Source organism: Polypterus senegalus, chromosome 12 (genome assembly GCF_016835505.1).
Source record: "Polypterus senegalus isolate Bchr_013 chromosome 12, ASM1683550v1, whole genome shotgun sequence".
In the NCBI taxonomy this organism is placed as follows: domain Eukaryota; kingdom Metazoa; phylum Chordata; class Cladistia; order Polypteriformes; family Polypteridae; genus Polypterus; species Polypterus senegalus.
Window position 1 is genome coordinate 50,495,186 of NC_053165.1, and position 12,710 is coordinate 50,507,895.

The 12,710-nt window shown below is 37.7% G+C and overlaps 1 protein-coding gene across 6 annotated transcripts in view; it reads left to right on the forward strand.

The window, feature by feature from the left end:
• grip2b (glutamate receptor interacting protein 2b) overlaps window positions 1–12,710 on the forward strand; it is a 435,329-nt gene that overhangs the window by 98,482 nt on the left and 324,137 nt on the right. The window contains exon 1 of one of the 6 annotated variants that reach the window (XM_039771129.1): window positions 10,090–10,310. The exons of the other annotated variants lie outside the window; for them this stretch is intronic. Within the exon in view, the coding sequence (XP_039627063.1) occupies window positions 10,256–10,310 (55 nt within the window). The 5' untranslated portion in view covers window positions 10,090–10,255. Of the gene's footprint in view, window positions 1–10,089; window positions 10,311–12,710 lie in introns of those variants that run through there. 6 annotated transcript variants of the gene reach the window in all.

Here is a 12,710-nt window from a genome sequence, read left to right on the forward strand (position 1 = left end):
AGAGCATTAAACCTAGCTTGCCAGACCAACTGTATCTACTTAATTCTTCTAAAATAACATCATGTTGAGTTTTGAAAGACCCTAAAGTCCTACTGTCCACCACACTACTTGGTCACTTATTCCAATACGTCTAAGAAACACTTCTTAATGTTTTTGCGAAATTTACCCTTAAGAAGTTTCCAATTGTGTTCCCATGTTCTTGATGAACTCATGTTAAAGTCACAGTCTTGATGTACTGGACTAATTCCCTTCCAAATTTTAAACACTTCAGTCATGTCTCCTGTTAATCTTCTTTTGATTAAACACAAAAAGCTCTTTTAAGCTTTACTCATAACTCATCTCCTGTTGCCAAGGAATCAGCCTAGTCGCTCTTCTCTGGACCTTTTCTAGTGCTGCTATATCCTTTTTGCAGCCAGGAGACCAAAACTGCACCCAGAACTCCAGATGAGGCCTCACCAGTGTTTTATAACCTCCTTGGACTTGTACTCCACACATCATGCTATATAACCTAATATTCTGTTTGCCTTCTTAATGGCTTCTGAACACTGTTGGGAAGTCAATAGCTTACAGTCTACTAGGACTCCTAAATCCTTCTCAGAAGGTGTACTCTCGATTTTCAGACCTCCAATAGTGTATTCAAACCTCACATTTTTACTTCCTATGTGTAATACTTTACATCGACTTTACTAAACCAAAGCCATTAATTAAATATTGAAATCTGATTTTTTTAAGAATAGAATTAGGAAAACAATAGTGCTGTTGAGAGAGTAAGAAATAAGCCAGGAAATGGGATAGACAGACCAGAGGGTCAAAAAAGGGAAGGCAAACTGAATCAGTCAAATAAGAATCAGAAGGACAATACAATGCTGTATAGTTCAAAGTCAAAAAGAGATGGAAACAAAAATTTAATTAAATAATCCTACCACTAGTGCCTACTTGAAAACAAAATTAACTATAACTATCTTAAGTTTAAATTGTAGAGTATCCATGGATGGATATGGCCACGAGTTTAGGGCTGTCTTAACGCAGCGTTTCTCAACCTTTAAGTATTTGTGACCCGAGTTTTCATAAGTTTTAATCGGGTTTTTTGAAAGGAGTCCACTAATACCAATTTGTTCTTTTTTAATTAATGATATATCATAGATGCATATTTTATTATACCTACTTAACTTTTATTGGCATTTATCTAACTCTATATTTATTTTTCTAGTATCAGAATGTAGTTTAAGTTAATTTGGTTTGGTTTCAATAGATGTATTTTTCATATTTTCGATTCTTGTTTTCTTTGTTTCAAATCTTCGCGCCTCCCTATTTGTTACTTTGCGCCCCACAGGTTGAGAACAACTGTCTTAATGTATGGGCACAATGGTCACTGGCTAGGGGCCACAGGAGCATAGGGGCCCACGATGTTTCTGATGCCTATGTATGTTTCTGGTTTGCTGTCAAAACAGGGGTCCAAGACAAGTGAGCATTATTACTTTACCTCAAAACTTGTCTCTTTCCTATCTGAAGTAACTCTTACTTTGAAGTTAGAATGCCAATTAAAGAAGACCCATCAGTCAATTTTAACATCAGTAGTGCAAATCTGTATTTACCGAGTGTGTAACAATTGGTCTCTCTTTTCTCTTCTAATCTACCAAGTAAAGTGAAGTCAAGTCACACCCACCACATAACAAAACAGCTCAGGATCCCGGTTGGCAACCCCCCAGGCAGACACACAGTCCAGGCCCACCCTCCAGAAATTGACCTCTGTCTGCCGCAGACAAATGTTACGTAGGCGACCCCATGGCCTGGTCCAGCCACTCAGGTCCCCAACAATGATTATCCTATGAGCTGGATCACCCTCAGGGGAATCACACCACATGGCCGTAGTGCCGTGACTGATGCTCCCTCACAATGCGGGTAATGTGCCTCGTTTGTTACTCCATCAACAACTGCTCATTTGACACAAAGTCAAACTAACGGTATCCAAGGATTTTCCAGAGAGACACAGTACCAAAGGAGTCCAGTCTTCGTCTCAGGTCACTGGATAGCGTCCATGTCTCCCAACCATATAGCAAGACAGGAAGTGCCATGACTCTAAAGACTTGAACCTTCGTCCTTTTACATAGATATTGGGAGCACCACACACCCCTTTCCAGTGACCTCATGACCCTCTATGCTCTCCAAATGCGTCTACTGACTTCATAGGAAGAGTCACCAGAGTCATGAATGTCACTACCGAGGTAAGTAAACCTCTCGACAAGGTCGACACTCTCTCCGCAGACAGACACACTGCTGATGGCTGTGACTAAGAAGTCATTAAAGGCCTGGATCTTGGTTTTTATCCTGGACACTTGCAAGCCCAGACACTCAGACACCTCGCTCAGTCTCTCGAGAACCCTGATCAGAGCCTCCATTGATTCTGCAAAGATCACAGCATCGTTGGCAAATTCAAGATCAGTGAATCTTTCTTTACCAATAGATGCCCCACAGCTGCTGGACCCTATGACCTTGCCCAACAGCCAGTCCATACAAGCATTGAGTAGAGTAGGAACAAGAACACACCCCTGATGAATCCCATAATCAACTGGAAAAATCGCAGAGGTTCTGCCTCCACTCTGCACAGCACTCACAGTACACAGGGGTCCACGTCCACTTATTTGCCCAGGGGAATATGATGCTGTTAAAATGGCCCTGGGTCACCCTATTGATACATCATATTCACTGGTTTCATTTCCGCAAAACTAACAAGTCATGTGACTCAGTTCAAAATGACATGGTGGTAATTAAAAAAAAATAAAACGAGGCGAAAATTAAATTTTTGCTTAGAAAATGAAATTGAACCTAACTTCAGAATTACAATCTTCACAGGTAACACAGACACATAAAACATACATGTGCAAAATATATTTATTAAACACAGCTATATTACAATAATCGAAGAGACTAAAAATAAAGAAACGAATACTTAAAATGGAAAGCAGAGGGTCACAAGAGCTGAAGTAAAAGACTGAGGATGTTCTAAGCAATAAACCAGACACAAACAATGGTGCTTAGAAAAAAGAAAATGATAATACAATCATTTATTTTTGTATAAAGCCTTAAGCAAAATTCATTTAAAAATAAAGATGTTACGTTAGATGAATGTGTAGTGCTGCGACTGTCAGAGAAATCTTTCCCACAGCACTAACTTCCTCCAGATGTACACCAGTAGCCTTTGGGATGGCGGACTGTTGATCCGAGTGCTTATTTGCATTTACTGTACTCTACGTGTCTGACAAAGGCATTTTGAAAGTGGAATCGAACTGATTGCTGTGCTTCTGAATATTTTTTTTTCTTGCAGAGTGTTATTGTATTTTAATATTTAGTAAAATCATGAATACACTTTAATATATATGATAATCGAGAACGTTTAATATTTAGGATTGACAAAAATAAACTTACATTCATTGCATATTTGTTACTTTTTTTAGAGGTAGCCCAGTTATTCACCCAATATTGTGTATATTTAGTTACTTGGCCAGTTCCTATTGAGGGTCCTATTGGGTCTGTTCCTGCCTTGATCATAATACTAGCAAAATAGGCCCCACTCCACCACAAACCTGAATTAAAATCTGATGTTATAAAGATTGTTTCTTTCAATTCAGAAATTTGTATTGCATTAATTCAAGAATTTCTTTTTTAATTCAGGGACCTGTTTTGTAAAATTCCACACTCTCATCCATTATTAATAACACAGAGCTCCCCTGGAGATCGGAAAGTGTTAAATGCTCTGACCGTGTTTAGTGAAAGTTGATTAGCAAAACAGTTTGAGAAGAAGTGTGGATGTGCATGATAATAACCCGTAAAGGACTGGCATCGCTGTTGTGGTGTGAAATTGTGTGTTCAAGTTGATAAATATTTTGTATGTCTTTATTTGTAATTTAGATAAAGCAATGTAATATTATTGTTATATCATTGATAAGAACAGACATGGTGTGATGTTTAAGAACCCAACCCAAGTCTTTAGGACTGAGTCTTTGTAATTTTATGACCGGGTCGGGGAAGTGCCTAAAATCAGTTTGGCCTGGGATTCTCTGCAGGACTCTCTCAATCAACCCAAACAGGAATGCCAGACTACCTAGCTGGCAAGCATCAGCTCAACAAATGGTTTTGGGAGCAGATGTGAAAGGTATTGAGTGCCCCCACTGGTCTGTAGTATGACACTCAATTGGTCTAAAAATTTGGACAAAGAATGTACAAAATCTGGTTGCTTTACCAATCGTCTCTATTAACATCATGATGAAGGAACATCTCACACACTATGAACTGAAAAGAAGACCACACTGAGAATCACAACTCGGCAGCCATAATGAAAACAGGCATGCAGCCTGTCCTGAAGAAAGCCATAAAATGATTACTTAACTAGAGACATTTTAAATAACTAAGAAGTCTGTGTGCAGCCTGAAAGTACACATCAGCATTTTTCAGGTTGTATGGTTGCCAATATTTTATAAATATCATCAATAATACAATGTTTAAGTTGTGACTTGACTCCTGCTTGTCTTTTACTACACCTAATTGCCTGAGGTTATAGATGTAGAAGGGAAGGTGAGGAGAAGTTATAAAGTACAATACCTTATAAACAGTGGTAAGTCTATGAGATTTGAGGCATTCTGACAAAGGCCACACAATAAAGAATACAAAAGAGGAAAGCAGAGTAATATAGAATTCTACCGAGACAAAATAATCACATCCAGGGTTTGCGTCTTTTCTTGAATTGTGCCAGGATAAGATCTGGCATCACTTGATACTGCTTGGAAACAAAACGAGTTTGGGAGATGGATGGACAATGAATTAATATCTGTGCTGAGATGTTTTTGGAAAGCAACAGCTTCTGAAAATACAAAAAAAAATAATTACAAGTTAAATACAAAGACGGCAAATAGAACGACAGCAAATGAGGGAAGGTCAGTTGGACAGCATTAATGTGCTTTAAGAGATGCAGAAATGTGTGGAAGTGGAAATTTTCACATGCCAGAAATCACAGCACTAGAAACTGAAATAGGACTTCACTGTGTTTAGTGGTGCTGCTGCCACACAACTCCAGCATCTTAAGTTTGAATCCTCAGCCAGCCTATGTGTAGTTTATTCATTCCTCTCCTGCATGCGTGGGTTTTCCTGTACCTCAATCTTCCTCCCACATCTCAATGAAGTATGTTTGAGGTTAATTGGGAGCACTAATTCCATATTAATTCCAACTCCATATGAGTGAATGTGATGTGCCCAGTACTCTAGGCATTGAATCATGTATGCGAGAACACCAATGGAATTAATAAGAGAGTTGTAGTTAAGACAGAAACCAACAAAAAATTCTTTAGACAAAGAATCATGGGAATTTGGAAGAAACTACTGAGTCATATAGATGAACTGAAAAACTTTACAACTTTTCAAAATTATTTGGATAGGATACTGGCACAACGTAGCAATTACCAAACCTAAATCAAAATGAATAGTCTCCTCTTGCTTGACAAAATGCTTATATCCTTCTCTTCCTCACTTGTTCTCTTTCTCTTTATATCTTTATATATATATATATATATATATATATATATATATAGTGAAGAAAAACACAGACACACAGATTAAGGGTTGGGGATTTTGTCCCCATATACTGTAAACCACAGTAAGAAGTTAAGAGAGTTCTCTATAACAGTCAGGTTTGTAATGTACATTTGACAGAGAACGGTAGTAACACGGAAGAATTTATGTGGTGGGGAACGGAAATCGGAATGCAGTGAGGATGACATGAAGGATCTTGGGACGGTGGTGACGTCATCTGTAAGTGACTGAAAGTGAAGTCTTAATAAGGAAATGGCTCGGACCTCTGGATGAGGCTTTTGAGACAAATTCAAGGTGCCGTTAGTTTTTGTTGTTCATCTTTCCTGTTAAAATAAAGAGAGAGGTGTTAACACGTTGTCTTAGTCCCCTATCTTGTGGTTTTGCGCAGTTCGTCGGGTCCTTAGGCTGCCCCCAAATCACTTGTGTGTGACTATGTATATATATATATACTATATATATACTGTATATATATATATATATATATATATATATACATATATATATATATACATATATACATATATACACAAAAAGTCACAAAAGCTGGTCTGACAGCAGTTTAAAGGTCAAAGTTCCACCCTGCTAAACCTCATTTTTAAAAGCTATTCAACAAAATAACAGCCACAACCATGCGCTTTATGAAGTTGGCGTGCTGGAGTACAGAAGCACTGTCTTTTCAGCATTCACCTCCCTGAATAAACAGTTACTTCTGGTGACAATACCAAATATGTGGTGCCCATTCTGGAAAGAACCAGGCTTCTGGTAACTTTCAAGAAGTGTGACCATGAGTCCTTTAGTGTCTGCCCTTCAGGGCAGGAGATGGAAAAGAAGAGGCTGTTAGCTACAGCGGCCCCTGTCATCCCAGGATGGAAGTGCTTACCTTACAGGAGCCTTGCACAAATGTGTGATAACATACTGTATGTACAGTATGTAATATAAATGTATAAGTACATTACATTTTTATCTAAAAACATATATTACCACTCTCCAAAATACCACTGTAAGCCTTCCTGAAATTTGTGAAATCCACATTACTAGAGCTACAAAGGCTGTGGATTGACAAGTCTTGCTACCTGATGAGAGGAGACAATAGTGTTTTTATTTAAGTAAGATGGAGAAAAGTTTTTTCTGTTCTCTCTATCTGTACAGTAAGAGTATGTAAACAGTAGAATCAGCATTTGATATGATAGATAGATAGATAGATAGGAAAGGCACTATATAATAGATAGATATATAGATAGGAAAGGCACTATATAATAGACAGACAGACAGACAGATAGATAGATACTTTATTAATCCCAAGGAGAGTAAATGTGGCCTGTAGTAGGCTGACTCCTCCACAATCGTATTTTCAATAATTTGGGTTGAAAAAAATTGAGAGGTTTATTTCAGTTTTTCCTAATTAAAGGTAACCAGAAAAGGCATATACTTAAACAAATAGTTAATCATTTTCATTAAAAAGTATGGAAGATTTAAAGCTTTTTTAAAATACTTATTAAGGTATTAAATATCTTCCAACAAAAGCTTACCTGTAGCTTGAACAGAAATTGGACTTTTTTCAGTTTTGCTAAAGGACATTTTTTTTATCACTGTAACATAGTTAAATGCTGTTTTTTCTTACATTTTAATAAGAATTTTATCAATTATTTTTCAGGGGTGAATTCCAAATCAGCAAGAGTCCTGTTTTTGCTAGTTGTCCCTGGGCATCTTTTGTTTCTGTATACTACTAGTCTACTTCAGAAATTTTTATCTATTGCTTTATATATATAAGTGTGAAAGACTAATTATATGCAAATACAGAACACTCTTCCCTCTCTGAATGTATAATTTAGTAATACGTTTCTGTGTATGAAAGGATCTACCTACTTAGAAATAATCAAATAAATTCCACCAGCTGACCAGTAGGGGTCAGCAGTGGATGGCACGGTGAGCACAGTGAAGCTGTCGCTGAGCTGGAGCATAACCTCGCTGCTTGATGAACGTTTAAGAGGCTGCGGGTTTTTTTTTTTTTTGTTGTTTTTTTTTTGATAGATGTGCTTGAACTCTTGCTTCTGGTGTTGAAATAGTCTCCAGGTCTCATAGCTATAACTGGATTTATTAAGTTTGGGAATATTATTTACAGATCATGTTTGACCTATAATTTATCAGCAGTAATGTTCGGTATTTCTCTCTAGTATAAAGTCATAGAGTGTTTTGTGAATTAAAATTAGTTTGCAAGTTCAACATATAGTGCCAGAAGTCTGAAATAAGACTGAATACAACTACTTGTACACTTTGCCATGTCAATTAAATGTAATCAATTTCACTGTGAACTTATAATACAGAGTTTAAAGACTATAAGGGTTGTACACTATAGACAGTGCACACAATCACTGATGGAACAAAGGATCTACAAATGGCTGACGTGAGCTTTTACTATCCAATGGGGGCCATGTGAAATCTATCTATCTATCTATCTATCTATCTATCTATCTATCTATCTATCTATCTATCTATCTGTTACATTAGGTGTTCTCATAGTAGGACTGTTATAAATACAGTAAATACAAACCATTATAGACCATTTCATACATGTCTGCAATCCTGTCTGTCAGGTGGGTTAGCCTGACTATTTATCCACATCAACCACTTCACTTAGACTCTTTTTGAGGTTTTTTATGGTCATGCTGGGGATTATTTTTAATATAGAGACAAATCTATAAATTCTTTGGCTACATATATACAGTACTTTCTGGTGGTGTTTGAGACATTGCACTGGTGTTCTTCCCAAAGCTTTTAATGGGCCAAATTCTTTTAGGGCTGTCTTCCCTAAAAGAGTTTCGGATAGGCATTTGAGGAAATCACATGGAGCAATCACCACAAACAGTAAATCCCATCCCTTCTATTTTAACTTTGAATTTGAATACTTTGTTTTTGGTTTAATGATTTCGAAGGACACTTAATAGCAGATGCTTAATTGGTTTTTACACTCATAAAAATAAAGGTGCCTTAATGCTTCTTCAAGGAAATGCCATAGAGGAACCATTTTTCTTTGTCAAAAGATCCATCCACATGAAGGTTCCAGGAGGAACTTTTATTAATTTAAATACATGGCAGATTTTACAAACAGTCATGAATAAACGATAACAGATTTATGAAATACCAGTGGGTTCCTTATTTAAAAGGTCTCTTGATGCATACAATTCGTACAGGCTAGGTTCAGGTTTTCTTAATCTGTTAGTATTCCAATAGGTATATATTATTAATTAAAGATTTAGATTTTGTCCACATATTAAGAACCTTTTCAAATACAAAAGAGCCAAATTCATGCGCAAAGACCCCTTCAAAGAATTAAATGGGTTTTTGTCACGAAACAAAGCTGTAGAGGAACCACACAATCCATTAAGGTGCCATTAAAGGACTGTTATTTTTAAGAGTGTGCTTCTTAGGACAGACAAAACTAGCCATTAGGAAAACTAGTGAACACAACTGATCTTTTACGTTTAAACTACTGGCTACAGCTAGACTGAAAGAGGAGTTTGCATGTTACAATCTCATTAACACTAGCATGTCAGGGGAGTTGTGTCCTACTGATGTGGGGAATTCACACATGAACTGGTGACTAGGAATTAATGTGAGATTGGAGTGGTTGGGCTACACCTGCTTTTTACATTTCTGTTATTTTGAAATTATGTCTCCAACTTAAAGTTGTCATTAACATGATGATGTTATGTTTTCAGATTTTCTTTGGATATTAAATCACAACAAATGTGTTTTAAATATCTATCTATCTATCTATTATATAGTGCCGTTCATATCTATCTATCTATCTATCTATCTATCTATCTATCTATCTATCTATCTATCTATCTATCTATCTATCTATCTATCTAAACAAAACAGAAATTAAGTTAAACATTCATTTCCTACAGTTTTTTTTTTTCGTTTCCTCAAACTGCATTTGAAAAGTGGGGTCTGAGAATGTCACTTACTTTCATAATGAACTTTAATGAAGTGAGCTCTTTGGTATTTTGTTGCAGATTCTGCAGATTCTGTTCAATTATGGGATCCTTGATGCGTCCTAATATTATGGTAAGATGAAGTAATTTTCCAAGTTGTGCTCCTCTGCCTTTAAATTGTGAAATGCCACGTTTTCAATAAAACGTGGAAAGGCTGCTAAAAATGCTATAAACTGCAAGAACGTGATTAATTAGATTGTCGGCAAATCCCAGCGAACTCCTTGGTACAATACCTCAGCTAGAGGAAAGATGGAAATAACGGGAGGGAGTAAGGTTTATAAATATTGATTAGTAGTCCTCAGCTGATTGAAAGGGATGACAAAAAGCACTCAGATGCTTGGCAGTCCTGAACAGGAACCCCTCTCCGTCTCTCCCGCTCCTTCTTTCCCATCCTCCTTCCTTAAGTCTCTCTCTCTCTCTCTCTCTCTCTCTCTCTCACTCTCTCTTTCTCTCTACCCCCCCACCCGTTCGCTGTTGCTTTCTTGCTTTGGTTCATTCTTATGCACCACCTAAAACACACAGTACAGCTTTCCACTAGTGAGATGGATGGAGATTTAATTTAGAAAAACAGCAAACCCGCGCTGCTCAATTAGCGATGTGTGAGATGCTGCTGAGTGCCATGTGACAGAGCCTTTTAATAATGAGACTGTAAGGAGGAGCAGGAGGAAACGAAGATGTTTACAGTATCGCTCAAGTGCCGCTTGGGGGTCATTAGGCGCCGGACCAAAGGTATCTTATTTTAGACCCTTTTTCTGCCCTGAAGAAGATTCATAGAGAACGCTCAAAAGTGAAAGAACAATAGTTCCAGATATTATGTGCAATTCTACTCTTGCTGTTAATATCTGAAACTGTCCATCTGCACGTTGACTTTATTTAACGCTGCAATATGTTATTTTATGTGATATATATATATTTGAATGTTTTTTCTTTTCCAAGCTGGCTAGAGATAACTACTGGAATCTATCTATCTATCTATCTATCTATCTATCTATCTATCTATCTATCTATCTATCTATCTATCTCATATGGTGCCTTTCATATCTATCTATCTATCTATCTATCTATCTATCTATCTATCTATCTATCTATCTATCTATCTATCTATCTATCTATCTATCTATCTATCTATCTATCTATCTATCTATCGAATGAACTAATGTTAAACAAATTGATGACAATTTATGGCTGAAAGTATGTGTAAAAAGAAAAAATGTGAGAAAAGAATATTGATCTTCACAAATAAGTCACTTCGTATGCCGTTTCGCCGTTTTTCTGAATTTTGGCTGCCTTACAGGGAACAGAAGTAGCCAGCTGAGTCAAACATGCAGGAGGTCTGACGCCAGGCTTGGAAATGTGAAAATGTGCCTCGTCCACCGTGGCTGACAGCCCTGCTCAATTTGCTCCTTAGGTCGACTGTACATCTGATGTTTCTCTTCGCCTGTGTATTGCTCTGCATTGCCTTTTTTTTTTCTTTTATGTGCTGTTTTAAAGGTTAACATCAGATCGATCATTTTAGCAGTCTGTGCTTGCGTAATGCAGGTCGGTTTCCGACCCGATCTCCCCTCATCCACGGTTCAGCAGCATATGTAACCTACATGTGAGTCAACTTTGTAGCACTTAGTTTTCAGGGGTGTTAATTATGCAGCGCCTACGTATTTAACCTCAACGTGTCACCGAAAAAGCAACGGGGAGGTCTAAAAAGTGCTGAGTAGTAACCGGCGAGGACATCACGATAGCCTGCAGTGCCCAGAAATAACTCGAGTGCCTGTGAGACCCCCGGTGCTGCTGGGTTGTTCATAAAGCTGGAGACGGTACGTTTATACTTTGTCAATTATTATGAACGTCTAACGCCATTTATAAGCACCAGAGTCATCTTCAATTTGTGCTTATTGAAAAAGTCGTATTTCATAGTTCTTTAGTGTCATGGCAAGAATTACGAAACAATATATGTTGCAGCTTCCTTACTGTTCCGAAGATCTGGGTGCAGATTTTGGCCTGGGTGCCTTCTGTTCACCTGCACTCGGGCTTTTTCTGTGTCCCGTCAAATTGCAAATCCAAGCATTTCGATTACTTGCTAACTCTGTGTTATGGGTCTATGAGCGAATGCATCTGTGCCAATTTTGGTTCCAGGATTATTTCCAGTGCTGCTGGGCTAGGTTGCCCCAACCTGAAACGATGCGGTGTGTTATATAGGCTGGCAACGTGCATGGAAGGATATCGATATTACATGAACTTTCGGTACGGTTCTCATGCTGGAACTTTTCATGCACTCTCTTCTTGGCTTTGCACACCCATTCTCTTATTCATCTATTGCACTGAGTTATCCATATTTTTAAAGTGCCAATTTTATAATGACGGGTGGCATAGTGTCTTAGTGATCAGTACTTCTACCTCACTAGTCCAGAGCCCTGCATTCAGATTTTGACCCAGTTATTCACTGTATGGAGTTTTCACCTTCTAAAAATGTCTACGTGGTATAGCCCTGGATTAACTTTTAAATAAAATAAGCATGTGCCTAGGGCACCAAGGAAGCGGGGGCACCCCTTATCACACCCTTAAGTCTTCTTCTGTTGTACTTGATGTTGACTATTGTGCTCAGCTTTATACTGCATTGTTAAAAATTAAGTCTTCTTTGGCATGGTGAATGACTAAACTTTGAAACTTTACTTAGAAGGTGTTGTCACATTTGCTTCACTTCTTCCAAATATTAATGCATCTGGCTGGGCTCGGCCAGCATTTAACTCATCAGCTGATTTGTGCAATGGACACTTTAGGTCTTTATTTTATTATTTCTTTCACTGATTGCTCTCATAAATACAATTAGTTTAAATCTCTTATATTTACTTTCAGTATTTACTGAGTCAGTAAAGCAATGGAAGGGATGAGGGGGTCACCATTGTTGAGATGTGTTTAAGTCATCCTGTTGGATTTAATCCAGCCAGTTTTTCTCCAGGTACTTGAGTTTACCTTTAACATCCCAGAGACTTGCAGATCAGGGTAAAGACTGAAATAAATGCACACAAGTGCCTTGCGATGGACTGGCACCCTGCCCAGGGTTAGTTTCTGCCTTGTGTACAATTTTCAAGGGCTACAACCCTGAATTGGATTAACTGGCTTCAATAATGGGTG